The following is a 25540-nucleotide window of genomic DNA, read 5'->3' on the forward strand; positions in this document are numbered from 1 at the left end:
GGTTAGCCAGAATGACTGGAAATCATGTAGACCATTTTGTTCTACAACTACAGTGGAGAAACTGTACTATCATAATGGATACCTGGCAGAGAAATACAGCCTGGGATCTAATGCAAGAGTTCAAATGTTGTGAACGGAGTGTAATATGTTTCTTCAGTTGCTTTCTTAAGCACATTAGTTATGATCAATACAGTAAATTCCATTCAGGATCTTGAATGAGCAGTAACTGACTGTGCACTCAGTGCAATCATCTTCACACTTGAAGGAGCACCTAGTGGTATCAAAGTTGTTAATTGACAAATAATTTGCAGTTTATTATCCAGCAGGTCTGTACCAATATGTTTGTGTATATAGAAAATCTAATTTTTTAAGTGTTCCATCGTTCCTCCTAGATGTCAATTTGTATAAAGCACCAACAAATCAGAACTGAACGATACTACTTTTAAAAAGTCTGTATAAATAGAGGAAAATAGCAGTTTTTCCTATCTTAACCCTTTGATATAGCTAGGAGAGGAATCAAGCAGCTGTTGATCTGGGGAAACCACCAGCAGCTCTAAGCTTATACACTACCTCAGAAGCGATTTAGACCATTTCCCCACAAGAGATGCCTGAGAAGTGGCTTTAAAGAGACAGGCCAGTTAGTATCTAAATTTTAAACCATACTCCATGTCCAGAACCACCATTGCACAACACCACTGGAGAGCAGCCTGTCATAATATGTTACATTCTATTGATTCTAAGTATGAGTGAAGTTTACAGCAAACTATAATCCTGTTGATGGTATGGCACAGATATGGAGCTTTATAATTGGTTTAATCCTAAGTCAAAATGACTTTTTCTAGTACCTCGAATGGCAATATTTGAGTTTCCATTTCATTCTATAATAAGTTATGAGTATAAGCTGTGATTTCATTTCAAGGAAATGAAAATGAGAAGTTCTAAGTTGATTCACAGTTTTTTCTAGTTAATGTTAAAATGTAATGTCAAACATGAAGTAGGATTTAAATTAATTCTATCATTTTAAATATTGGAATATAAAATATAATTTGTTACAACAACTTGTATTTATAATGCAGTAAAACCTCCCGAGGCACTTGACAGGAGCATTATCAAACAAGATTTGACACTGAGCCACATGAGATATTAGGCTAAAAGTTTAATAAGGAGGTAGGTTTTAAGGAGCGTCTTAAAGAAGGAGAACGGTTTAGGGAGGGAATTCCAGAGCTTAGGGCTTTGGCAGCTGAAGGTACGGCCACCAATGATGGAGCAATTACAACCAGGGATGCTCGAGACCAGAATTGGAAGAGCATAAATATCTTGGAGGGTAAACATAAGAACATAAATAGGAGCAGGAGTCGACCATATGAGCCTGTTCCGCCATTCAGCATGATCATAGTTGATCATCTGCCTGAACTCCACTTTCCCACCTGCTCCCCATATCCCCTGATTCCCTGAGAGACAAAAATCTATCAGCCTTAACTATACTCAGTGGTGGAGTATCCACATCCTGTGGAGTAAAGAATTCCAAAGATTCACAACCCTCTGAGTGAAGGAAGAAATTTCTCCTCATCTCAGTCCTAGATGATCAACCCCTGTGGGTCTGGAGGAGATTACAAAGATAGGGGCCTAGGCCATGGTGGAATTTGAAAACAAGGAGGGAAATTTTGAAATCCAAGTGTTGGCACAGCACGAGGCAATATCTGTCAGCAAGCACAAGGGTGATAGGTGAATTGAACTTGGTGCGAGTTAGGACACTAGCATCAGTGTTTTGGATGAACTGAAGTTTACAGAGGGTAGAATGTAGGAGGCCGGCCACGGGTACATTAGAATAGTCAAGTCTGGAGGACAAAGTCACTGCGAGTGACACAGCAACTCTGAGATGGGGTACCACAACCTGACTGAGGTCACATGTTCTAGATTTCTTTGAATTCTATGGGAGGATGACGAAATTGACAACTAGAAATAGGTTGATTTACATTTTTTGGAAAATATATATAAAGGGGACTGATTAATCAAAATGTTTAATGGTGATTTTAACAAGTTGCAGGGTCTGCCCACTTTAATGGCAGCTGAAATTCTGAAGTGTCCAGAAAGAGAGTATATTAACCAGGGTTCATGTTCCTGATCGCTGTCCAGTGATCCTCACTGGAAGGGGATGTTGGATTAGGATAGGATTGAGTTCAGCTGTATTTCCTCTTGCAATAGGACCTAAATTTTCAGCACTTCCAGTTACTGCAAAAATTTTCATGGCATTTGGGGCGCCAAGTAGAGATCGCTAGGTGTTGGTAATCTAATAAAATAGGAGAAGTCTTAATCAAGTTTCTGCACAATTTTGCTTAAATCCACTTTGCCACGTATGGTAATCCATTTTAATTTTTTGAAGAAAGACTCGAAAAACTTGCATTTATGTAGTGCCAAAGCACTTTACAGCCAATGAAGTAATGTTTAAAATATGTAGGTAATTAGACCCTCTTAAATATACTCTTACCTAACCAATGCAAAACTCAGTAATTCTTTGTAACAACAGCAACTTGCAGTTTTACTGTGTTCTGAGGCTTAACTTTGAATGTCTGGAATTTAAAATACTGTCTGATTTGTAACAATTACATTCTGCAGCCAGTATTGTGGAATCCCTGCTATTCCGGGATCTGTCAGGGGGCCCTTCTGTTATGGCTGACAATCCATGCTAAATGGAATTGCTGTTATGATCTTGTCCTTTTTAACTAAGTTGTCAACAGTAAGGGGGATTATTCTTGTATTGCTTCCAGTGGAAATTAACTGTCTTGTGTTTTCTCCTCAGGTATATTTAACAGTTCTGAAGCATGGAGATGCAACAACACTAGACACAATGTTGAAGGTAGGTAACCGCTTCTGTACCTCAAGCCTGGATAGTATTTTCTTTTCCCCTTCTGTCTTAGCATTTTAGTATATTCACATTTAAACCAGAAAGTCAGCAATGGTAAGTCATATTTTTAGTTTTCCCCTGAGCCATACAGAGCGGGAAGATCCCAGGTAGGGTCCCCACTTTGTTCTGAACTAATTGCTCGTAGTCAAGTCAGCAGTCTAAGCAGCCACCTGAAGTGCCTGGGAAGAGAGAATATTAACCAAGGTTCACTACCTGATCACTGTTCAATGCTTCTTACTGGGAGGGGATGATGAATGAGGATAGTATTGAGTTCAGCTTTGTCACTTCTTGAAGTTGAATTGCCTCCTGCTGCTGCTCTTCGGGATACACAATTCATAGCTTCTTGAACAAAGGTCCCAGAGGGTGTCGGGAACCCCAAGTCTTAGCCTGTGATGGAGTCGATGTCTTCAACAAAAAAACAGAAAAGAACTGGAGATAAGTTTTAAGCTTAAAACATTTTTAGTTCTGGGATACATTTAAGGTTTTGTGTGGTCCCATGGAAAATCAGCAAAAGTAATTGTGCCCTTTTTTAAAATATCTAACCTCACTTTAAAAATGTAACTTTTGTTTTTGTCCAGCTCTCCGTTTTCATCCTAAAGTTGTTTGGTGCAAAATTTGGTCACTTATAGCTGTGTTGCTGTCTTGTCTGAGACTGACTACCTTATCCCTGGGGAGATATTGTACCTGGAGTGTTATAGGCTTGTGTTGTTTTTTTTTGTGTTATGTCACACCGACATCAGGGGGTGCTGTGATGTAAAATTCCATTGCCGCAGAAAGCCAATATTAATAGAGGTGAATAGTCCACACCTAAAAGGTTGACAGTTTATTCTGTTTTTGATACTGCTAGTTATTAATGCCACTCGATTCAATTTATAATTATATAAAGACTTCATGAATATTTCAAAGTCTTATCCTTCAGTGTAGATTCTTCAGCCTCCAGCCTGAAATATGTATGGGAAGGGACTTTGTAAAGATGTAAAGATTCTCAGTGGAATAGAAAAGCTCAATCCTGGGCATGTGGCAAGTTACAGCACAACTGCAGGACAAAGGTACAAACTGGTAAAATGGCAAGATCAGGACTCATGGGGCACTTTTTCCACACACATCTTTTATTATCAATAGCATGGATATTGTCCCCTACAAGGATAATGGCTCCACTTTTCAGTAAATTGTTGGAAATCTATTCTTAATTTTCACAAATGTTGGTTAAAGTTTGCACATTTGCTCCATTCAGATATTTGCTACCATGTTTCCTGAGATATACAGGGTGACAGTGCCATCCACAGGATTGTCTTGTCACTACATGTTGCCTGTGCAGCTTAAATAATAAAAAAATGACAGAAATAAAAGAGAGTCCATGGTGGGGGGTATCCGTCAGAATTTATAAAGAGCAAAATCAGGATAACATTTCTAGTAAAAATCCTTCTTCAGAATGAAAAATGTGCTGCTTTATGTGGTCTGTGTTTTCGCACCCACACTTTTTGGGATTTTCTTCTCCCTGCTGCTTTCACATGCGTTCAAATCCTCTGAAGAAGGAATTTTCCTCCACACAAGATCAGGGGGCAGGTTGTTCAACCTTGCCCGTCTAAGAGCGAAGTCCAAAGTACGGAAAGTCCTCATCAGAGAACTCCTCTTTGCTGACGATGCTGCTTTAACATTTCACACTGAAGAATGCCTGCAGAGTCTCATCGACAGGTTTGCGTCTGCCTGCAATGAATTTGGCCTAACCATCAGCCTCAAGAAAACGAACATCATGGGGCAGGACGTCAGAAATGCTCCATCCATCAATATTGGCGACCACGCTCTGGAAGTGGTTCAAGAGTTCACCTACCTAGGCTCAACTATCACCAGTAACCTATCTCTAGATGCAGAAATCAACAAGCGCATGGGTAAGGCTTCCACTGCTATGTCCAGACTGGCCAAGAGAGTGTGGGAAAATGGCGCACTGACACGGAACACAAAAGTCCGAGTGTATCAGGCCTGTGTCCTCAGTACCTTGCTCTACGGCAGCGAGGCCTGGACAACGTATGCCAGCCAAGAGCGACGTCTCAATTCATTCCATCTTCGCTGCCTCCGGAGAATACTTGGCATCAGGTGGCAGGACTATATCTCCAACACAGAAGTCCTTGAAGTGGCCAACACCCCCAGCTTATACACACTAGTGAGTCAGCGGCGCTTGAGATGGCTTGGCCATGTGAGCCGCATGGAAGATGGCAGAATCCCCAAAGACACATTGTACAGCGAGCTCGCCACTGGTATCAGACCCACCGGCCGTCCATGTCTCCGCTATAAAGATGTCTGCAAACGCGACATGAAATCGTGTGACATTGATCACAAGTCGTGGGAGTCAGTTGCCAGCATTCGCCAGAGCTGGCGGGCAGCCATAAAGACAGGGCTAAATTGTGGCGAGTCGAAGAGACTTAGTAGTTGGCAGGAAAAAAGACAGAGGCACAAGGGGAGAGCCAACTGTGCAACAGCCCCGACAAACAAATTTCTCTGCAGCACCTGTGGAAGAGCCTGTCACTCCAGAATTGGCCTTTGTAGCCACTCCAGGCGCTGCTTCACAAACCACTGACCACCTTCAGGCGCGTATCCATTGTCTCTCGAGATAAGGAGGCCCAAAAGAAAGAAATTGCTAAAGCACCTTTATGAATGCTTCATCAAAAAAGAACTTGCATTTAACAAGCATCTGTCACCTCAGGATGCCTCCAAATCCTTCACAACCAGTGAAGTCCTTTTGAAGAGTAGTCACTGCTGTAATGTAGAATTCAACTGGTGCACAGCAACATCCCATAAACAGCAGTGAGATGCATGACCAGATAATCTGTGTTAGTGATGTTAGTTGAGGGATAACTATCAGTCAGGCCACCAGGGTAAACTCCCCAGCTCTTCTTTGAAATAATGCTGTTGGACCTTTTATGTTCACCTGAGAGTTGGCATTGGATTAATGTCTCATCTCCATGATGGCACCTCCGACAGTACCACACTCCCTCGGTACTGCTGTGGGAGTGTCGGCCTGGATTATGTGCTCAGGTGTGTGGAGTGGGGTTTGAACCCACAAGCCTCTGACTCAGAGGCGAGAATGCGACCCACTGAGCCAGGATTGACAAATAAATCAATATGGATTTTAAATTCAAGACTAACTAAAATTGTTGCCACTCGTGAGATTGAATGGGCTGTGAATCGATTCCTTTGTATCTACTGAGCGTGCAGAAATTATCTCCAAAACTAACCCAAACTTGCATTGGTTTATGGGGAGAGATTTTCCCTGTTGAACAGGGAAAGTTGAGAGACGATCTGATAGAGGTGCTCAAAAATGCCGGAGTTTTAATAAGGTAAATCAGGAAGAGCTATTTCCATTCTCTGGTGAGTTAGTAACGAGAAGGCATAAATTTAAGATCATCAAAAGAACAAAGGAAGAAGTTAAGGGAAGTTTTCTTACGCAGAAGGTTATTAGGGCATGGATTGGACTACGAGAAACAGTGGTAGAAGTAGACTTCATCATAACTTTCAAAAGGAACACGGATAAATATTTGAGAAAGTACAATTGAATAAGCTGGGGCAAAGGGACAGGGAATTGGGATATAGTTGCAATGTGCCAAATGGCCACCACCTGTGATGTAAAAAATCTGTGCTTCTGACTGCTGATAGCTTGGAAGGTATCAGTACCAGTTATAGTCCTGAGCCATAAACACTAGGAGCCCTATTTCTGATCAGTGTGGAGGTAGCTCATTTCATTTGGAGTGCTCTCTGTTTTCCTTGGAGGGAATTAGCCAGGGTGCATTCTGCTAATAAGCAATTGCTGGAAAGTTGAAACAAGAATAGAAAATGCTGCAAATATATTATGTGGATAGCCTTTATAGCCACTCCAGGCACTGCTTCACAAACCACTGACCTTTTCCAGGCGCATATCCATTGTCTCTCGAGATAAGGAGGCCCAAAAGAAAAGAAAGAATGCCAATGGAATTGATCTTGGCTGTGATCACCTCACAGTTGAATAGCCTACTGAGATTCTGTTTACACTCGACATGAGGAATGGATAATGTGCAAAGTACAGAGGACAGTTGGTACCTGTGAAACTTTACCTCAATATAAACTCTGCCTTTTGAGGGAGGAGGTGAAGCCTGGCTACCCGACCCAAACCAGACTGGACCTGACTACGTGTGTCTGGTTCGGGTTGGGTCGAAATTCCAAGTCCAGCATTCGGGCTCGGGTCGGGTTAGGCTGGACACTGCTTTCGAGAAGTCACGGGATCAGGCTTACCCATGATTTCCCACAACCCCAGCTGCAGGATTAGCCTGCTGCCGGAACAAATGAAGGAGATTCGGGTTGGGCGTGAAAATAAATTAAAGGGTTCGGGTTAGCTGTGGTCAGGTTTTAATTTTATACCCGAGCCAGGCTTTAGGAGGAGGGAGAAAATCGGGAAAGACTGGGGGGAGAATCCAAAATCTGTTGCTGAACCTTGGCCCTATGCTGAAAATGACTGCATGAACAAAAGTCCTTTGGGTGAAGGGAAATTGCATATGAAGTATAATGCATGTTTTCAAATGCCATTTACAGTATTGCTGATCAAATATAATTCTCTTTTACAGCTACATAACCAAGCAGATCTACAGGAAGAGAAGGTTCGAATTGAAAGGTTACTGGGTGCTATCTCACACCCTGACCTCATTCAGAAGGTTTTGACTTTTGCTATGTCGGTATGTTATTTCTTACTATCTAACAAATGATTGTCTCAGGTTGCTTCCATTTCAGTTTCCCTGTTGTGCATTTATTTGCAAATAGCACAAAAGGGCACAATGCAAAGGCTACAAAAAGATTTTCACTTTGCCCTATTTGTGTGTGTTTTGATCAAATAAAACTCGTGCTAGAGAAGCCCCCTCAAGATTTCATTGTGTAGCTAGGGGTAACTTCCCCCAATACCTTCCCATCTGAAAATAATACCTTACCTCCCAGTTAGTACTTCCTCTATTGTGCTGTGTGCCAGTTGTGTGCTTTGGTCCCTGCAGTACTTAAATCCTCACTTGAAAATGAATAATAAATTTGAACTCACATTTTATATTTTGAAAGTTCAAGGATTTTTGCTTTTATTTCTTCAAAAATAAAACATTCTCTTCCTAGTGCCTGATTCCTTTGCTGCTCTTTTCCTTAGGAATGGCTTTACTCTCTCAATCTAGCTCTGTAGAACACTGCTATCAGCATAGTAAATATCCCCACTTGAACTTGTCTCTGAAATGGTACTGGTGCAATGTAACGAGGATTGACCTATCCAAAGAAGTTTAATTAGTGGATCATCTTTAATTCCTGTCATTCCTCTTCCCCATTTTGTATACATGGATCTCAAAGCTACACTCTCCTGTGATAGGAGACCTCACAGTATGAAGACACTTCTCCAGCCTGTACCTCGCCTTTATTGGCAGAACCATTACAGCAACTTACAAAAGAACAAGTCCATGACATCATGGTCAACGAGAGACCCAGATCTTATCTGAGTCACTTCTTCTGTAAAGCAACCTTCTACACACGCAGTGGTTTGCCATTTGACCAGTTGTAGGATGTAAAGTTGAGTTCATCAACACTTTAACAGAGAAGTTCTCACTAATTACCATCGACTGCATGTAAATGAAAGGGGTGGAAAGAACTAAACTTCTATTATCTAACTTACTCCCCCTCTCACCTATTGAAGTGTTGCAGTCTATGTTTCTGAGAAAGGGGCTCACCAACTTTAATGGTATCAATAGTGATTAAGGTGGCTGACAACTTGTTCTCTTCTCCATCCTGGCCTCCCTCCTGTCCTGCTTATCCAACCATTGGGAAGTTCCTAGCATCCGATTGGTATGTGTCCCAACATTGAGAACTGACCATCAGGAACTGGTGCTATTTGCAAGTACTTTATGCATAATGTGTACTTATATTATTTATGTAATTTGACATTAGCTGTATTGTAGCTCTTAATATTAAGGGTGAATTACCTCATCAAAACTACATCAGGAAATATTCTGTTAAATTTAACCTTAACACAGCTACCAGTTACCGGTAGCTGTGCTTGATTTCTCTGATGAGCACACACTAAGCTGTGGTGTCCCATGAAGGGTTTAATCCTGCCATTGTTGAGAAGCATCTTCCCAAACCATTGAGAAAAATGAGTTTCCCAAACCATTTAGAAAAGTGAGTTTGATTTAAAACTCTGATAGGGTGTTTCGGAGTAGAAAATATCACAAGCTCCCAAATCCACCAACACCTTCGTAGTAACTGTCAGACCCATGTCTGTGCCATTTCCCCTGATGCGCACTGTTCTAACTGGCTGGTCTGCTCAGGGGCCTAAACCACAGGTTTTCTGTCACTCTTTTTCCCTGCAGGAACTGCTCACCACCAGCTGGGAGGGCGCGACATTCTCAGCCACGGTATTCTCCATGAATGATCCACCGAGATGAGATGATCCGCTAACAGGAGATGCGCTTATAGCGGGTGTGAGCAGACTACGCTTTGAAAAGAGTAAATCAAAGAAAAATTAGTGTTGTTGGAAACTTGACTGATGCAATAACCTTCAAATTTCTGTTTTACTTTCTGGCTTAGTTACATTAATATAAACATGCTGGAAAAACATTACATGATCTCTTCATTAAGCTGTATTTTGGTAGGATTTATAGTTTGTTTTCATTTGCAGCTGAATGGTGCAAAAAAACCTGAAGAATTAGTCCTGGTTTGTGACGGTGACAGCTTAAATAGTGGGTTTTAAGTTAAAGCCAATCTTTTAAATGCGGCTTCCTGCCACTGTAAACAGTAATGGAACCCGCTGCCCGGGTGCACAAGCAAGGTCAGCTGATAACACTCTGCTGCAGGAGCTTTCCCGCTCTTATTGATGATGCTTGCAAATGAAACTTGATTTTGTTTTTCTATTTTGCATGTGCAGAGACTTAGTGCATATACATCTATAATATATTTGAGTGCTTCCTGAAAGGCACATTTATTTCTCGTAACATTTTGCCTGCCACTTTCACCATTACACTTTGTTGCTAATTCTCCGATTTGTTATCTACCTCATAGCACCTTCTTTGGCAATGTTGGTTGTATATTAAAACAATCTTGCATATAGTGCATAGTTCCTCTGTGTTGCAATTACTTCCTGTAACACTAACCCTATCGCACCTTGTTGATTGTATTTAAACAGCACATCCTCCAAATATGTATGGATCTTGTATCTGCCTACATTTCCTGTCAACTTGTTCCACTATAAATTTCAAAGTCCACATTTACAATGCAAACTCCTTACTGAAACCTGGTGCACTATGAACCGCTATAGTACCACCATTGGCGGGAGGGTATAATTACAGTGTGACATGTTTACATAGGCAGTTTCCATTATAAATGTGGACATAGGAGATTATAAAGAAAACATTTTTTAAAAGGACAGAAAATATTACTTTAACAAGGAGATGGAATCGTCCCCTGCCATTGAACCCTACTTGACCCAAGATCTGACTCCTTAAGTGCAAACCACTGGAGATCGTCGGTATTTGACATGACAGTTGTAAACCTGACAGTTTGGATAAGACTGAAAGCTGTAGAAATCCTGACTTGGGTAGAATTATATAGAATTTGCGGACAGAAACAGGCCATTTTGCCCAACCTGTCTGTGCCGCTGTTTATGCTCCATGCAAGCTTCCTCCTGCTTATCTTTCAACATAACTTGCTATTCCTTTCTCCCTCATGTATTTATCTAACTTTCCCTTAAATGCATCGATGCTATTCACCTCAACTACTTCCCTCAGTCCTCCTTCCTCTTTGCATCTACAGGATTTTAAAAGCTTAGTAAGGTGTTATCTAATCACTTCTCTTTTGTTTTAAGCTGGGTGCTATCCTGCATAGCTGCTGTTTTTTTTTTAATTTTCATGGAAAAATATTTAGAATTGTAGAATCCTAAATAATAAAAGTGGAATTTGAACTGTTCAAGTTGTAAAGCACTGATCCTGATTATGGGGAATAGCAGGACCTTGCATATCATCAATGTTCTGTTTTCATAGAAAAAATTACTGCATTGCAGAATGCAAACCCAAAGAATTGGTAATAAATCTTGAATATAATAAAATTACATTTGTCACGGTCATCTTTAACCAATGGCCCTGCCTCTAGGCATTCACCTGCTTTTAAACCAAATGCTGGTTGAAAACAAAAAAGAGGGAAGGTGGGAATCAATCAAAATGAAGGCAACTGTGTTTCTGTTCACCCTCCCCTTACCTCATTGGAAACAAAATCTTACTGTTGTGCAGTACCTCCTAACTTTAATCATTATAGCTACCAAACAGATAGACAACTTTCAGCATGTCCTGGGTTTCCTGTACATTTCTGATGCTGAATACTATGAAGTAAAATTGAAAGGCATGGCATCCTGATGCTTGGTGGTTAAATGCACTGAGATACTAAGTCATACAATGTCAATGAGGTCCACTTAATGAACCCTGTTTTATGCTGAGGTGATCAATTTTAGGGAAGGCAGCAATGGGAAACCCCAGACATAGGGAAGAGAAATGGAGTGGGGAAACCAGCCACACTACCTACTTCTCCTCCCTTTCTAGTGATGCTGACTGCTGCTGTAGTGAGTTTTTCTGCAAAGTATGTGTGGACATCAGCTAATTACAGTCAGCAGTGATGCCCCAACACAATGGAACAACTTGCTAGCACTCACTGTCTGGGCTTAGACAGGGACCAGTGGCCACTTGGATGAGGTGGCACCAGGCTGCCATCAGTTGTGGAGACTATACATCAGCATGTGTTACTACCTTTAGTAAAGGAATGGAGAAAATATAAAGAAGTATTCAGGCCAGTGAGCCACAAATACATTGCTTGGTTTTATTTCTGTACACAGTGCTTTAGCCTTCGTGGAGCTGATGCACACCAAAGGGGAGAATAATGCTTTTTTAAAAAAAAAAGTTATTTCTATCTTAACCACAGACCTCTTGTTGTTCTTGTAGGAGGAAGTTCGTCCCCAGGACACCGTCTTTGTACTCGGTGGAGTTTCAGGTGGGAGTTTAATGGGTAGGAAAACTGCCTGGAAATTTGTAAAGGATAACTGGGAAGAACTGTACAATCGCTACCAAGGAGGCTTTTTAATAGCACGATTAATCAAGGTAAACACAGAAAAAATATTGGTCTGTCCTGTGACCATGATTCTTTTCCTGTTTCAGTTCAAGGACTCAACATTGTTTCCTTCAGCAGGAATAGCTGGCCATTCAACCTACTCCACAATGATGAGTGCAGCTGAAATAGAGGACTGGCCTTGCACAGGAGAGTGGCCATAGAATTATGACATTGATGCAGTCATGGCGTTCCATTCCTAACCGATTACTTTTTAAAATATGTACGCTGTATTGCTGCATTTTTTTTCGTGCTGAAGGAGTCCTACAACAAGAAAGAGCTGGAAACACAGTTAAAATGAAGATTCCTTGAACTGAGTTTGCTGCGGATTATATTAATCTCTGTACAGCTTTTGTTTCCATTCTTGGTGGTGTTTAGCTGTCTGCCAAGACGTCAGATCTTGTGTTTCTTTAATGGGGTGGACACATCACGTGCCCTAGATTTCTTCTGTGATCTCATCGACTAAGACTAAGCTGATGCAACAGAAGCTTCAGCTACAAGGAACTTAAGATGCCTTTTAAAAATATTTTTCAGGCTTTTTGGTCCCACTTTCAAGGAAAATGCTTTGTTACCTTCAAGCAGAATCACTATATTGCAATGCCACCAACAGCCTCCAAATTAAAAAAAAAAATCTTTTTTCTCCCTGTGGATATCTGAACAAACTCCAGCTGTGTGTTTACTCTCACAGCCAGCATGTGACATAATAGGTTTACGTTTCCCCACAGTTAGCCTTCCCCTCAGGAGGATAGTTTCACGAGGGCCTGTTTTTCCTTTGAGTGTCTGGGCAGCAAGCTGCTCAGCAGGCTAACCAACCATGAACATTATCACAGTCAGGTATCTTTTTCTGGCCTGAAAACCATAGTTAAGTTGGAGCCCTTTCCTCTCTTTCCCTCCTCCTCCCCTCCCCCACCCTGCCATGGCCCCCACCTCTGCTCCCCTGGTCAGATCAGCTAATTGAGTATTGATCTACTACTTCGGTTTATATCTGTAATATAGCAAACATCTCATAATACTCATCAACGCAGAAAATAAAGCAATATGGTAAAGCACTTAATATTTTGTTAGAAAAGGAGGGTGACATTATTTGAAGGATTGACCAGAGCTAGCTTGTGAGGAAGCTCCTGGAGATGGTGGAAATTAGAAAAGTGTGGAGGCATTTAGTCAAATATAGGGCCAAGACTGCTGAAGGCTCTGCCACTGTAGATGGAGCACACAGATGGGGAGTTGCATAGGAGGCCTGAGCACAGAGGAGGCTACACTGGCCCTGGAGGAAGCTACAAAGGTAGCAAGGAGCAAGGCTGTTAGAGGGATTTGTAGATGAAGACAAAAATGTTCAATTTAATGCATTGTGGAGCCAGCGGAGGTTAGCGAGAGCTGAGCCATCACCACAAAGACTGCAGCAGTTCAGGCAGGTGGCCTACCTTCACCTTCTTAAGACAAATGGGGATGGGAGGTAAGTGTGGCTTTGCCAGCACCAGCCACATCCCATGAAACTATTTTTTTAAAACACCGATGAAAATGTGCAGGATAGGATGCAGGGTGGTGGCATCTGAAATTTCTGTTCATTGAAGCTTGGTGTTGGATGAACAGTCAAATAGCACCATGCACTGTAGAGCTGGGGGTCATGATGGAGTGGTACAGCTGGGTGTCATCAGTGTACAGATGAAAGCTGACTCCATTCCTACAGAGAATATATCACCAGTGGGCAACACAAAGAACAGACTAAGGATGAGCGTAGGAACACTCCAACAACAACTGGCCTGCATCTATATAGCAATGTTAACATAGAAGAACATCCCAAGTTGATTCATAGAAGGGTAATCAAAATAAATAGATGCTGAACCAAAAAAAAATTAGGAGGGGTAACCAAAAACTTTGTCAAAGAGGTAGGTTTTAAGCAGAGTTTGAAAGTGTCGAGGAGGAAGAGGGATTTAGAGGGGGAATTTTAGAGCGTGTCCCTAAGCAATCAAAGGCATGGCTGTCGATGATGGAGTGTAAGGAGGGGGGAATGCGCAAGAGGCAAGAGTTGTAGGACCAGAGTTCTTGGGTGAAGGTTACAGGAGAGTGAGACCTGATCGTGTTTCACGTGCTGCAGCCAGATCTGGTGATGGGTAACAAAACCATTTGTGTGTCCGATGTGCTGTACCTCTTAATTTGAGGGAACAAAGATGGCAACCATACCATCTTCCTGGATGGGAGACAGTAAAAGGTTTTGCTGGGGACAACAGTATCCAAGGTGGAAATGAGGGATTGGTTGAGAAAGGAGTTGTTTTGCACTGTAGTTAAACTGGTGGTGGTTGGAAGCAGTTCTGTTGGTGACGTTACTAAATGTAAAGTAAGGCTTGCATTTATGAAGTGTCTTTCACAACCCCTGGAAGTATCAAAGCACTGTACAGTCAATGCAGTACTTTTGAAATGTTATTACTATGTTAATGTAGGAAATACAGCAGCCAATTTATACAGAGCAAGGCCCCAAAGTGATCTATTTTAGTGATGTTGGTTAAGGGATAAATATTGGCCCTACTCCCCTTTGCCCACCTGAGAGGGCAGACAGGGCCTCAGTTTAACACTTTATTTGACAGCCCCTCTGACGGTAATGGTATGGATTATCAGTTTCTGGAGTGGAAATCAAACCCAAAGCCTCCTGACCCAGAGGCAATTGTGCTATCAACTGAGCCACGGCTGACCCCACATTATCTCCAGAATACTATTCAGAGGGATTCCCTCATTAATTTATTTTAATAGCTGTATGATTGTACCATTTTAATAAAGATTTGATTTTTGTTCTATCTCCAGAATATGAAACTCACAGATCAATTTCTGAACTGAATACTGATTCCTATTTCTTGGATGGGAAGATATGTTGCAATTCACTTAATAACTGCTCTTTTACCTTCCACATTTAGCTAACAGTTGAAGGTTTTGCCGGTGACAAGATGGCTGCTGATGTCAAGGTAAAAAGGAATTCTCAATTATTTCCATGTACTGTAATGTCTTTTTTTCAAATTGTAGGGCTTAGCTGTAAATGTTACAGAATTCATATCCTGAGCTGTGATGATTAATGTTTGCTATCTATATACCAGATTCATTGGTCTCAACTAAAATGTAGAAAGTCTTTTTTGGGGGAGGAGAGGAGTAAAATGGAGGAGTTAGCTGCTGACGACTTCAGCATGACATCACTTCCAGGTGTCTTCCCTTTGTTTCAAAGCAAAACCGGACCATTTGTAACTGACCTGCACAGTTTAATATGCTAGTTGGAAACGTACAGAACGCCAGTACCTGCCAGTATCCCCCTAAAACACAGTGTGGTACTAGTCATGCCTGGATCACCCAAGCCAAGAGTTTGAAACCCCAGCTCTGGGAGGGGAGGGTATCCACTAGAATATCCAACACACCCAAGATCGTCGGAATCCAGTAACTTTGTCTATTCATTGACTTGCACGTTATTCCTATTGCTGTAAGCTACTAGATGTTTTCTGTAAAGATAGTCTAGCTTTCCTTGTGTAACTGACTCTAACTGTCTTTTGGAAATTAGCCCAGGGAGATCCTGGTAAATATGTCAGTATTTGGGAGCTTTCCAACAATTTGTCAAGATTCGAGGGAATCCTTGGGATCGTATCATTATTTACAATGGGGGCAGCCCTGAGACCATGTCAGTATTTATAATGGGGGGAACCTGAGACCATGTCCATATTTTCAGGTCAGAGTCCAGGCAGTCTTGTTGAAATTTGCAGGAGTTATTTGGGAATGTGTCATTTTTTCCTGGGGTCACAGACTGCGAGTGCAGGTAGTCCCTCATGTAGAAACCTTTTTATAAGAAACACTGACCTAAAACAGGGTAGAAAAACAACTTGGGAGAAGGATCTGTACAGTTAAAGAGGCACTGGTGATATGTATTAACTTGATTAAATTGTGGAGAGTTTATTGGATGAAGGCGGGTGAATTGCTCATTCGGAGAGCTAGTGTGGACACGATGGGCTGAATGGCCACCTGTGCAGTAAAAATTCTGTGAACCATTAAAGCCTGCAGTTACTGTGATGTAGCCATCACAACCCTGTGTAGTTAGCTATCTAGATTCATGTACTGTGAATTCTAACCAGCTCTGAAAAGGTGCTTAGAACTGCAGCAATCTCATTATCTCATAACAGAATTAATCATCTGAACTGTAGGGGAATTACTGTGTCTTGTAAGTGATTAATGGTTTCATCAATTGCTTATTGACTTTTCTCTTCAGAGTTTGCCAGAGGTGGTTTGCGTGAGTTGTTTCACTTGCTGCTGTAAACTGTGCTTCCAAAAGTGTTTTAAATGCTTCAGCAGCTGAATTGAGTTTGATGATTTTCAAGCATCATGTGCTAATACTTCTGTTGGTGTGTGAGGGTGACCACACTGCTGCAACATCTCTGACCTTCATATTAAAACATGAAACTGAGCAAAATAAAGTTAGATTGTTAGTATGTACGTTTCTCTCACAGCTGGAAACTAATGCTTCTAAAACTGTCAATCCAGGAAGTGTTGTTAGGCTGGATGGGATCAAACATTTTGCCAGATTTTGTAAGTGTATCCTTCTCAAATGTTCAGAACAATACTGGGCACATTTACCATTGTTCAGATTCTGCTCAGATTATAACATTACTTAATAATTAAGATTTTTTAACAAACTCGACCTATCCTTTCATCCAGGGCCTTTTTAAGGATGGAAGTGCTTAAAATCACCTGCAGACATATGCAACTATCCAATGTGTGACCAATTTAACACTAAATATAAATGGGGCTGCCCTCTGAGTCCATGTACCTTTTGATATAAGGTGGATTGGCAGCTGGAATACCAGATGTTTGTATCTGCAGAAGCTGGTTTCTGCCTTGCATCAACTCTACCATTAAACTTTCATCAGATGTTTTCCTGACTGACATCCTGAGTTCCACCCTCAAAAAACTGCAACTTGTTCAGAACACAACTGCCCACATCCTACCCTGCGTGAAGCTCCTGTTCCACTGCTAGCTCTGTGCTGATCGACCTTTACTGTTGGCTCCCTATCCACCTGCATACCAATTTAAAAATCCTTGCCCCACATCCCCCTCCTCCCCACCTCAACCCTCATTCATTCCTATACAGTCTTTGTGCTTGTCTGATTCTGATTTCCATTCCCCACACCCACTTCCCTTGACTTAACTTCTGGCTGCAAAGCCCTCACCCAATGCAGCTCCTCACTCCAGAAGACTTCAGTAAGCCCCCCTCTGCCTTGCTTTCTCTCTACAGTTGTTCAAAAGCCAGTTAACCTATTTACCTCTTGCTTCCAGTTACCACCCCAATCCTCTCTCTCCTATCTCTGATTATTTTTCCACTGTGTGAATGGGATGTCTTATATTAAAAGTGCTTTGTAAGTTGTATCAGCAAATTGGAGCAAGTCAGTGTGCTGCATTGCAATAGCGAGATACGGATTTGTACCTGAATCTTAGTCAGTAGGAGAAGAACTGAGCAGAAGCTGGATGCAGGGGAGAAATTGGAGGTCAGCTCACAAAGCCAGATCAGAGAGTCCCAGATCCATTTCCTGTGAACTGATCTCCAGTGGGGCAGGAGTTGCTGTGCTACAGTTTACTTCAGCATCACTGGGGCAGAGAGGGGAACCTCTGTTGGGGTTCTAGATCCTAATCGCAATCCAAAGATTGACCATCCTCTCAGTGTATGAGTGTGGACGTAATCAGTCAACTCCATAATTGAATAGCTGCAGACATTTGCTTAAGAAATGTCACTTGGCTTATAAATGTTGGGTGGTCAGTGTTATTGGAACTGTATACCAGCAGGAGTTGATACCTTTAGTACAGAAAAAAGGGAAAGGAATAAGGAGCCAAACTCTTCAGTAGATTTCAGTGGCCATGTTAGGCACTTTTCATTGTTATATATTTAATTTAGAAATTGTATTTATTTACCCATTTAATATCTAATCACTCAAATATTGTGATAAATTTGTCTATGCCAGAAATGCCCAAGTATGTATTACAGTATTTGAAGAGGCTCCTGTACATAGAACTGCTTGTCAGAAACCTCCTATATGAAACTCTGTTCACGTGATCCAATTGGAAGCATTCCCAAACACCGCAATCTTTCCTCCGTTGGGAATGTCATTGCGGTAGTGATTTACACAGAGCAACAACCTCTCTGATCGGAAATGATGAAGCATGCCACAGGAAACTGAGGCCATTCAAGAAGTGTACAGATAACCCTGCTCTTTAAAATATCTAGCATTGTCTAATGTGACTATTCAGTCTTCAGTTCCTCGGGGATCTGGGTTTGAAATGAGACCGCTCATTGATGGGATGAAAGTTTTCTCTTTGTATTGGCTGCAAGGGCCTTAAGAGTAATGAGCTTGGGCAGTGTCAATCTAGTTTCTTGTGGATGTGAGTTCACAGCAAAAAAAAACTAGTTGTAATTTGGCACACCTGAGGATGGCAAGTATAGAAAATTAATGGTGCTTTTGAAGTTGAACTTAAAGCACAATGGCAAGAGTTGACCCATCTTATATCTGACCAGGGACTGCTCAATACTGGCACTGGATGCAGGGTTCTGTCCCCCAGCATGGACATTCCTTACCTAATGGATCACTTTTGTTCACCTAACTCTACAAAACAAAGCATCTCTTTAAAGCTGCAAGAAAAACGAAACAAAACTTTAAAGCTGAACTTTTAGTTCACAGCAACTAGAGTATGAACAAAACTGGCTTCAAAATTTCCCCACACACTTTCATTGGTCCCCTTCCGTGCTGTAAGATTCATTCAGCCTGTCGTACCTCTTCCAGCTCTTTGAAAGAGTTGTTTGATTTAGTCCCACGCCCAACCCATTTCCCTGTAACCCTGCAAAGTAGTTATCTTCAAATACTTGTCCAATACATTGCCCTGTGTCTCGTGGAACTATTCCATTTAGCTGTCTGAGATCCAATACATCTGAGCCTTTCTGATGTTCAAACGGCTATTTGAATAATTTGGTTCTAATCCCACTACTGACCGGGCGGCACAGTGGCGCAGTGGTTAGCACCGCAGTCTCACAGCTCCAGCGACCAGGGTTCAGTTCTGGGTACTGCCTGTGCGGAGTTTGCAAGTTCTCCCTGTGACTGTGTGGGTTTTCTCTGGGTGCTCCGGTTTCCTCCAACAGCCAAAGACTTGCAGGTTGATAGGTAAATTGGCCATTGTAAATTGCTTCTAGTGTAGGTAGGTGGTAGGAGAATTCTGGGGATGTGGTAGGGAATATGGGATTAATGTAGGATTAGTATAAATGGGTGGTTGTTGGTCGACACAGACTCGATGGGCCGAAGGGCCTGTTTCAGCGCTGTATCTCTAAATAAATATTTAAGGGAAATCAGTAGCTGACCCATTAAAAAAAAAACAGTCCCTCCTATTGCTGTTCATCGGGCGTGAACAAGCCTCTGATGTATTAACGTGCTCCCCCTTTCTCCTCATATCTGCAGAGTATTTTCCAGTTATTGAAATTCTGGCTGCACTGTTGACAGATGGTCATGAATACTGTAAATTAAGTGACAGGATGTGTAAGTTCAGCATGGTATATACTGGAGATACCCGATTTCCGTTAATGAATTTTAAATCTCACTTCAGCTGTCTTTGATAGTGTTATTTTGAAAAATAATGAAATGACCTGATCCCTGTCCGCTCCCAAATCAAAGAGTAAAAGTACATTTTGAGAGAAATGGGACATTTGATTTGTTTCAAATTGCAAAACAAAAATCTAGGGCTTCTTGTAAGAAGGGAGAACCCGACCCCTCCCTCCACCAGCACTTATAAATATGCACTAGAATTGTACCATTTAAAATATAATTTTTGGAACTCACCCATAGCATAATTACGTCCTGACGCTGTGGAATCCTGTGGAAGTCAGGCTGAAGTAATAACCAGAGGAAACTGTTGGGCTAGAAATCCTCATTTTTCTTTTCCCCAATGCAAGCAACGCCCTCAATTGTGATTTACCAGTGTCAAGTTCCTTATTTCAGCCTTGCTGCTGTGGGAACAGCGTTGAATGTAAGACAGGTCGACACTTCGTTCCCTACACCAGAGAGGGAAAAGAAAAAATAAAACCAGATGGAGATTGATGACTATGCTTCCGTCTCACACTTGGCAAAGGCTTGGGAGCAGATCAGAATTACTTCTGCTGTTTTCAGATCATTCAGAAACTAGATGACTTCGAAGCCAATCCCGTTGGCTGTTTGCTGGTGCCCAGTTTACATCACCTGTGGATTTTGACCTAACCTAAAACATCAGGTCATTTAGGGGCACAGTGCTGAGGCATAATGGAATAGATTTTCCTGGAACTATTGGGGTCCATTGGATTGCCTGACTGCAGCAAATGCAGGAAATTCAGGCGAGGAGGAGCAGGTGCTCACTTGATCTTCCAACCTAAGATTTCTGTCATTTGCAAAGCTCTGATGTCTCCTCATAGTGTCGTTACTGTTTGAGAGATCTAACTGTGCAGTCACTGACTGCTGCATTTGCCATACTGCACTTCAAAAATTCATAATGTATTTGAAGCACTTTGAGATGTTTGAGGGGGCTGATAAACACCAGTCTTTTAAGCTACAAGATACCCTCTCCACATTTTGTCAACCATGAAGTGTTAGTCTCAGCCCTGACCTGGCAATGTCTTTAATTCATCACCAGCGTAAATCTCCTGTCTGCAAGTTGACATGTCAATCTTCATCCCCTTGTCTCTTCAATTTCAGAGCTTTTTCGAGACTCATCCTGCCCCTGCCGCAGAACGAACCATCCAACAGTCCTGTGAGAATATCCTGCTGAATGGAGCCTGGCTGAAGCGCGACGCAGAAGCCATCCAGCAGTTCTTGCTGCAGCGCAAAGGGGTGCACCCTACAATCTGATTGGAAGACCCCCCTGAGCCGCCATCACCCCACTGCCTTGCCACGGGGAGGGGAGTTTGAAAGTATATTTCACGGCCAGAACCTGTCACCTATTAACAGTGGTTGAAAATGAATGTAGTTTATACCTCATTTTGAAAAGAGAACAGAAAAACTATTGGCACTTGATATGAAATGCGTTATTTGGAATGGCTTGTGTGTGCAGACAGTGGCATGGTCTTATGACATTGGATTGGTGACAACTTAGAACACTGAAGCAAGACTGCTGGTTATATTGTGGTAATGTAATTCCTTCCCTCCCCTTTGGCCAAGGCAAGTTAATTCTTATTTAATTATTTCTAGGCCTCAGTTTAACCGTTGATGTCCTTCGTAAAGAGGAAGAAACATCTCAATAACAGCCACATTGAATAAAAATAGGATATATAAATAAAAACAATGTATTAGAGCTTTCATTTAAAAACAAAATGGGTTAGGGACCTCTGAGAATAGGATGCATGAATTTCTGGTGTGTATACCTGGCCATTTTCACTGTTAAATTGCAATTTAGCACAGAAAGAAATTGTTTTAAAGAAAATATATAACTTTAATACTTGAAAAAAACTGATGTGAGTTAAAGCCCCTTAGCCTGGGAACACCACTTGAGAATAGCAACAAAAGTAAGTCCTAATTCCTGTGCTTACATATAACCATTTTGAAAGCCTTAAAACTGGTACAAACTGGTGTGTAATTGGGTACGGGAGGGGTGGGAAACGACTATGTAAATGGTAGAATTAACTCGAGAGTGAAAACCGTGATGTACTAACCCTGCAAAATATAAAGCATTCAGAGGAACGGGCTGTACCTCATTTTAACATAAATCCGATGTTTAGTGTGGCTTCAGTTCACTTGGAGAAGGTCATCGAACTAATTGTCAAACTGCTTCCCTGAAATACTCGTTGTGCTTTTTGTTTTAAGATACAGTTGGTGTTAATAAAAAAAAAAAATTGTCAAAGTGAAATGTCTCTCTTTTTTTTCTGCATGTGATGGAGTATCATGTGTTATATGTTAAAGTTTGGGGATGAATAAAGCCAAAATTTAATTTTAAAGATTCAGATATTGTGCGTGTGAAAAGTTCTAACCACATATTTCACTGTGGCCTGGATTAATCACCTGCCTGACCTATGGACCAAGGAGGGGCAGGAGGTAATGTGTTAATCATTTAAGTAGGAGAATATTGTTTTACTTTTTTTTTAAAAAAAAGCTCTAGTTGTGGATTGGCTCCTGTGTTTGCAGGGTTAAATTGGGGTCTGCTGGGGATGGAAAAATTGGGGGTGTATCCACACATCAGATGACTGGATGAGTTGAGAAGGCTGTTTTAAAAATAAAAAAGCATATTAGATCCTTGGCTTTACTAATAGAGACATAGAGTACAAAAGCAGGGAAGTTATTCCTAAATCTTTGTAAATCACTGCTTAGGCCTCAGCTGGAATATTGTGTTCAGTTCTGGGCACCACACTTTAGGAAGAATATCAAGACCTTGGAGAGGGTGCAGTGCAGATTTACTAAAATGGTACTGGGAATGAGGGACTTCGGTTATATGGAGAGACTGAAGAAGCTTGGGATGTTCTCCTTGGAACAGAGAAGGTTAAGAGAAAATTCGATATAGGTATTTAAAATCATCAATCGTTTTGATAGAGTAAATAAGGAGAAACTGCTTACAGTGGCAGTAGGGTTATCAACCAGAGGAGACAGATTTAATGTGAATTGCAAACAAATCAGAGGCTACATGAAACATTTCAATATACAGCCAGTTATGTTCATCTGAAATGCACTGTCTGAAAGGGTTGTGGAAAGAGATGCAATGATAACTTTCAGAAGGGAATTGGATATATACTTGAAAAGAAGCAATTTGCCAGGCTTATGGGGAAGTGAGACTAATTAGATAGCTTTTTGAAAGTTGGCACAGACATTGTGTTTGTGTGTCTGTCTGTCTGTAGTCTTTGGAGAGTCAAAGCATACAATTGGTTGTGTGGTGATATTCCAAAGCTTACAAAGGGGACTGGCTGGTGTAGTGGGTTAACAGTGTCCTGAAACCTGGGTTCAAACCCAAAAGCTGCTTTTCTCCTGTTCAATCCACATGTTCACTCTGAATATCATTCCTTCTACCTGATCTTTGTTAACTCTCTTTTCTTATTATTAAGGCAATTGCTCTGAACGTTCCTCCTGAATTCAGACTACAATTCCCCACTCACTTTTTCTCCTCCCTACATTCGCACTGTGTTGAACTCAAGCACGATCTATTCTTGCTCATTTTTTGCTAATGATCAAAACTACCAACACAGAAAGAATAAACAAATTTGCATTTATATAGCGCCTTTCACAATGTGCCAAAGTACTTCCACATTCAGTGAAGTACTTTTGAAGGGCCATCACTGTTGTAATGCCCTTACAAAATCTGCTACTTTAGGATAAGTGATCATTTTTGTTTTATTTAAATATATAAAATAAAACACCACTGGTTTGCTACTGCCAAGGTGGATGCATTTTACACAGAGTACTAAAGCTTTTCTATCAGTAACCTGACCTGTGCACTGTGGTTACTTACAATGGACATTTATTGTGCTGGCTTTTACAAACTGCCTCTTTTGCACACTTCCAACAGACAATGATTAGGAAAACAACCCTGGTCAGTTTTTCCCTCCCTACCCTGGGGGACCTTGTTGACAATTGTTGCACTCCAGCTGAGATGGACCAGTGACATTCCTGCCCGCTCTCTAAAATTCAGCTACTCATTTCCTAAGCCTGCTGAGCTGTTGGGAAGCTCTGTTTATACAATTTTGGGGTGGGGGAATCTGAAAGTCTTAAGCTTTCAAAAAAAATCTGCATCAAAATAGCTATTTCCATTACAAAGTGCAAGTGCCAGTCACAGTGTCTGCTGTCATTATTGGGATTAGCCTGTGACATATATTAGCATACTACATAAAATGTCTGCAATAGTTCACAAAATGGCAGCCAGGTGCCTCTGTACCAAACACTGGCACATCATAAAGTTAAGCACCAGACCAGTGTTCAATATCTTAATGACAGTGAATAAATGTGTAAATCTGATTGTATAATTGTAATAAATTAGTATTAATCCATTTGTTTTTTTTTCTCCATTACTGACAATTTGTGGTGCATTTGTTCCTGTGAAGAGAAAACAGTTTGTTGTCAGAACATTATCTCAGCTTTACCTTACTGGAATTCCCAGGCTCTAGTTATAACTGCTTTCTCTATTAGACCTCACGAAGGAACTATACTTTCCACTCTACATACAGTGAGATCTACTATTTGCAAAATGTTAATGTATTTGACAGTGGGTAGTTGATGGATTTTCTATTTTTATTCCTGCCAGTTTACTCCCCTGCTGAGGGAGTTGATTCCTGGCTAGAAAGCTGTTAAAAGGCACTGGTTACTCTTCCAGTACCAGGGCTCAGCGGCTAGCCTTCACATGTGAATCATAGTGAATGGAGGCAGGTTATTTTATAATGGGGAGATTGCAGTTGAGCCCCATCTAGTCTTAGCCCAATAGCCATACTTGAATTTACTCCCAGTGGGCCCCACGTACAGATCACAGTTAGAATTTAATTGATCATAGGCCATAGCTAAAGTACGTGTACAGTCTGGTCACTGACTTACAGGAAGATGTAATCACACTATTGAGGGTACAGAGGAGATTTATGAAGATTGGAGAATTTTAGCTGTGAGGAAAGGTTGGGTAGGCTAGGGTGGTTTACTTTGGAATAGAGGGGGCCGGGGGAAGAACTAGTCAAGCTGTTCTTATACAGCTATAATGCCGACACTGAGAAATTGCCCAGATATGTCCTATCCACAAAAAGGACAAATCCAATCCAGCTTATTACCATGCCATCAGCTGATTGTCTCATCACCAAAGTGATGGAAGGTGTTGTCGACAGTGCTATAAAGTGGCATTTACTCACCAATAACCAATAACTCACCAAAGCTTACCAATACTTTGAATTCTGCAGGACCAGCTCCTGTTCTTAATACAGCCTAGGTCCAAACATAGACAAAGGAGCTGAATTCCAGGTGAGAGTTGAGAATAACTGCCCTTGACATTAAAGCAACAATTGACTGAGTGTGACATCAGGAGCCCTTGTAAAATTGAAGTTGATGGAATTGGATGGTTTCGGGGGAGGGGGGTGGATATATCTCCAAGATAGAGTCATGCCTAGCACAAATAAAGATGGCTTTGTTTGGCTGAGGCCAATCATCCCAGCCCCAGAACAGTGCAGCAGGAGTTGCTCAGGGTAATGTTAGAGGCCCAACAATCTTCAGCTGCTTCATCAATGACCTTCCTTCCATCTTGAGGCCAGAATGGGAATGTTCACAGGCACAGTTTTCACTTCCATTCACAACTCCTCAGATAATGAGCAGTCGATGCCTGCATGTTGTAATAGCTGGACAACATTCAGGCTTAGGATGATGGGCAAATAACATTTGTGCCCACAAATGCCAGGCAATGACCATCTCCAACAAGAGAGAATGTAACCACCTCCTATTGACATTCAACAGCGTTACCATCCCTGAATAACCACCATCAACAGCCTGGGAGTCACCATTGACAAACTTAACTGGACCTGTCACA

General features: G+C 41.5%; 1 protein-coding gene across 1 annotated transcript in view; it reads left to right on the top strand.

The window, feature by feature from the left end:
* The window catches only part of npepps (aminopeptidase puromycin sensitive), a 225265-nt gene extending 203355 nt beyond the window's left edge, over positions 1-21910 (top strand). Inside the window, exons 19-23 of the mRNA XM_068013580.1 lie at positions 2801-2857; positions 7498-7605; positions 11878-12033; positions 14947-14994; positions 20764-21910. Of these exons, the coding sequence (XP_067869681.1) occupies positions 2801-2857; positions 7498-7605; positions 11878-12033; positions 14947-14994; positions 20764-20916 (522 nt within the window). The 3' untranslated portion in view covers positions 20917-21910. The remainder of the gene's footprint in view (positions 1-2800; positions 2858-7497; positions 7606-11877; positions 12034-14946; positions 14995-20763) is intronic.
* Positions 21911-25540: the final 3630 nt, after the last annotated feature.

This window comes from Heterodontus francisci, chromosome 33 (assembly GCF_036365525.1).
Source record: "Heterodontus francisci isolate sHetFra1 chromosome 33, sHetFra1.hap1, whole genome shotgun sequence".
NCBI lineage: Eukaryota > Metazoa > Chordata > Chondrichthyes > Heterodontiformes > Heterodontidae > Heterodontus > Heterodontus francisci.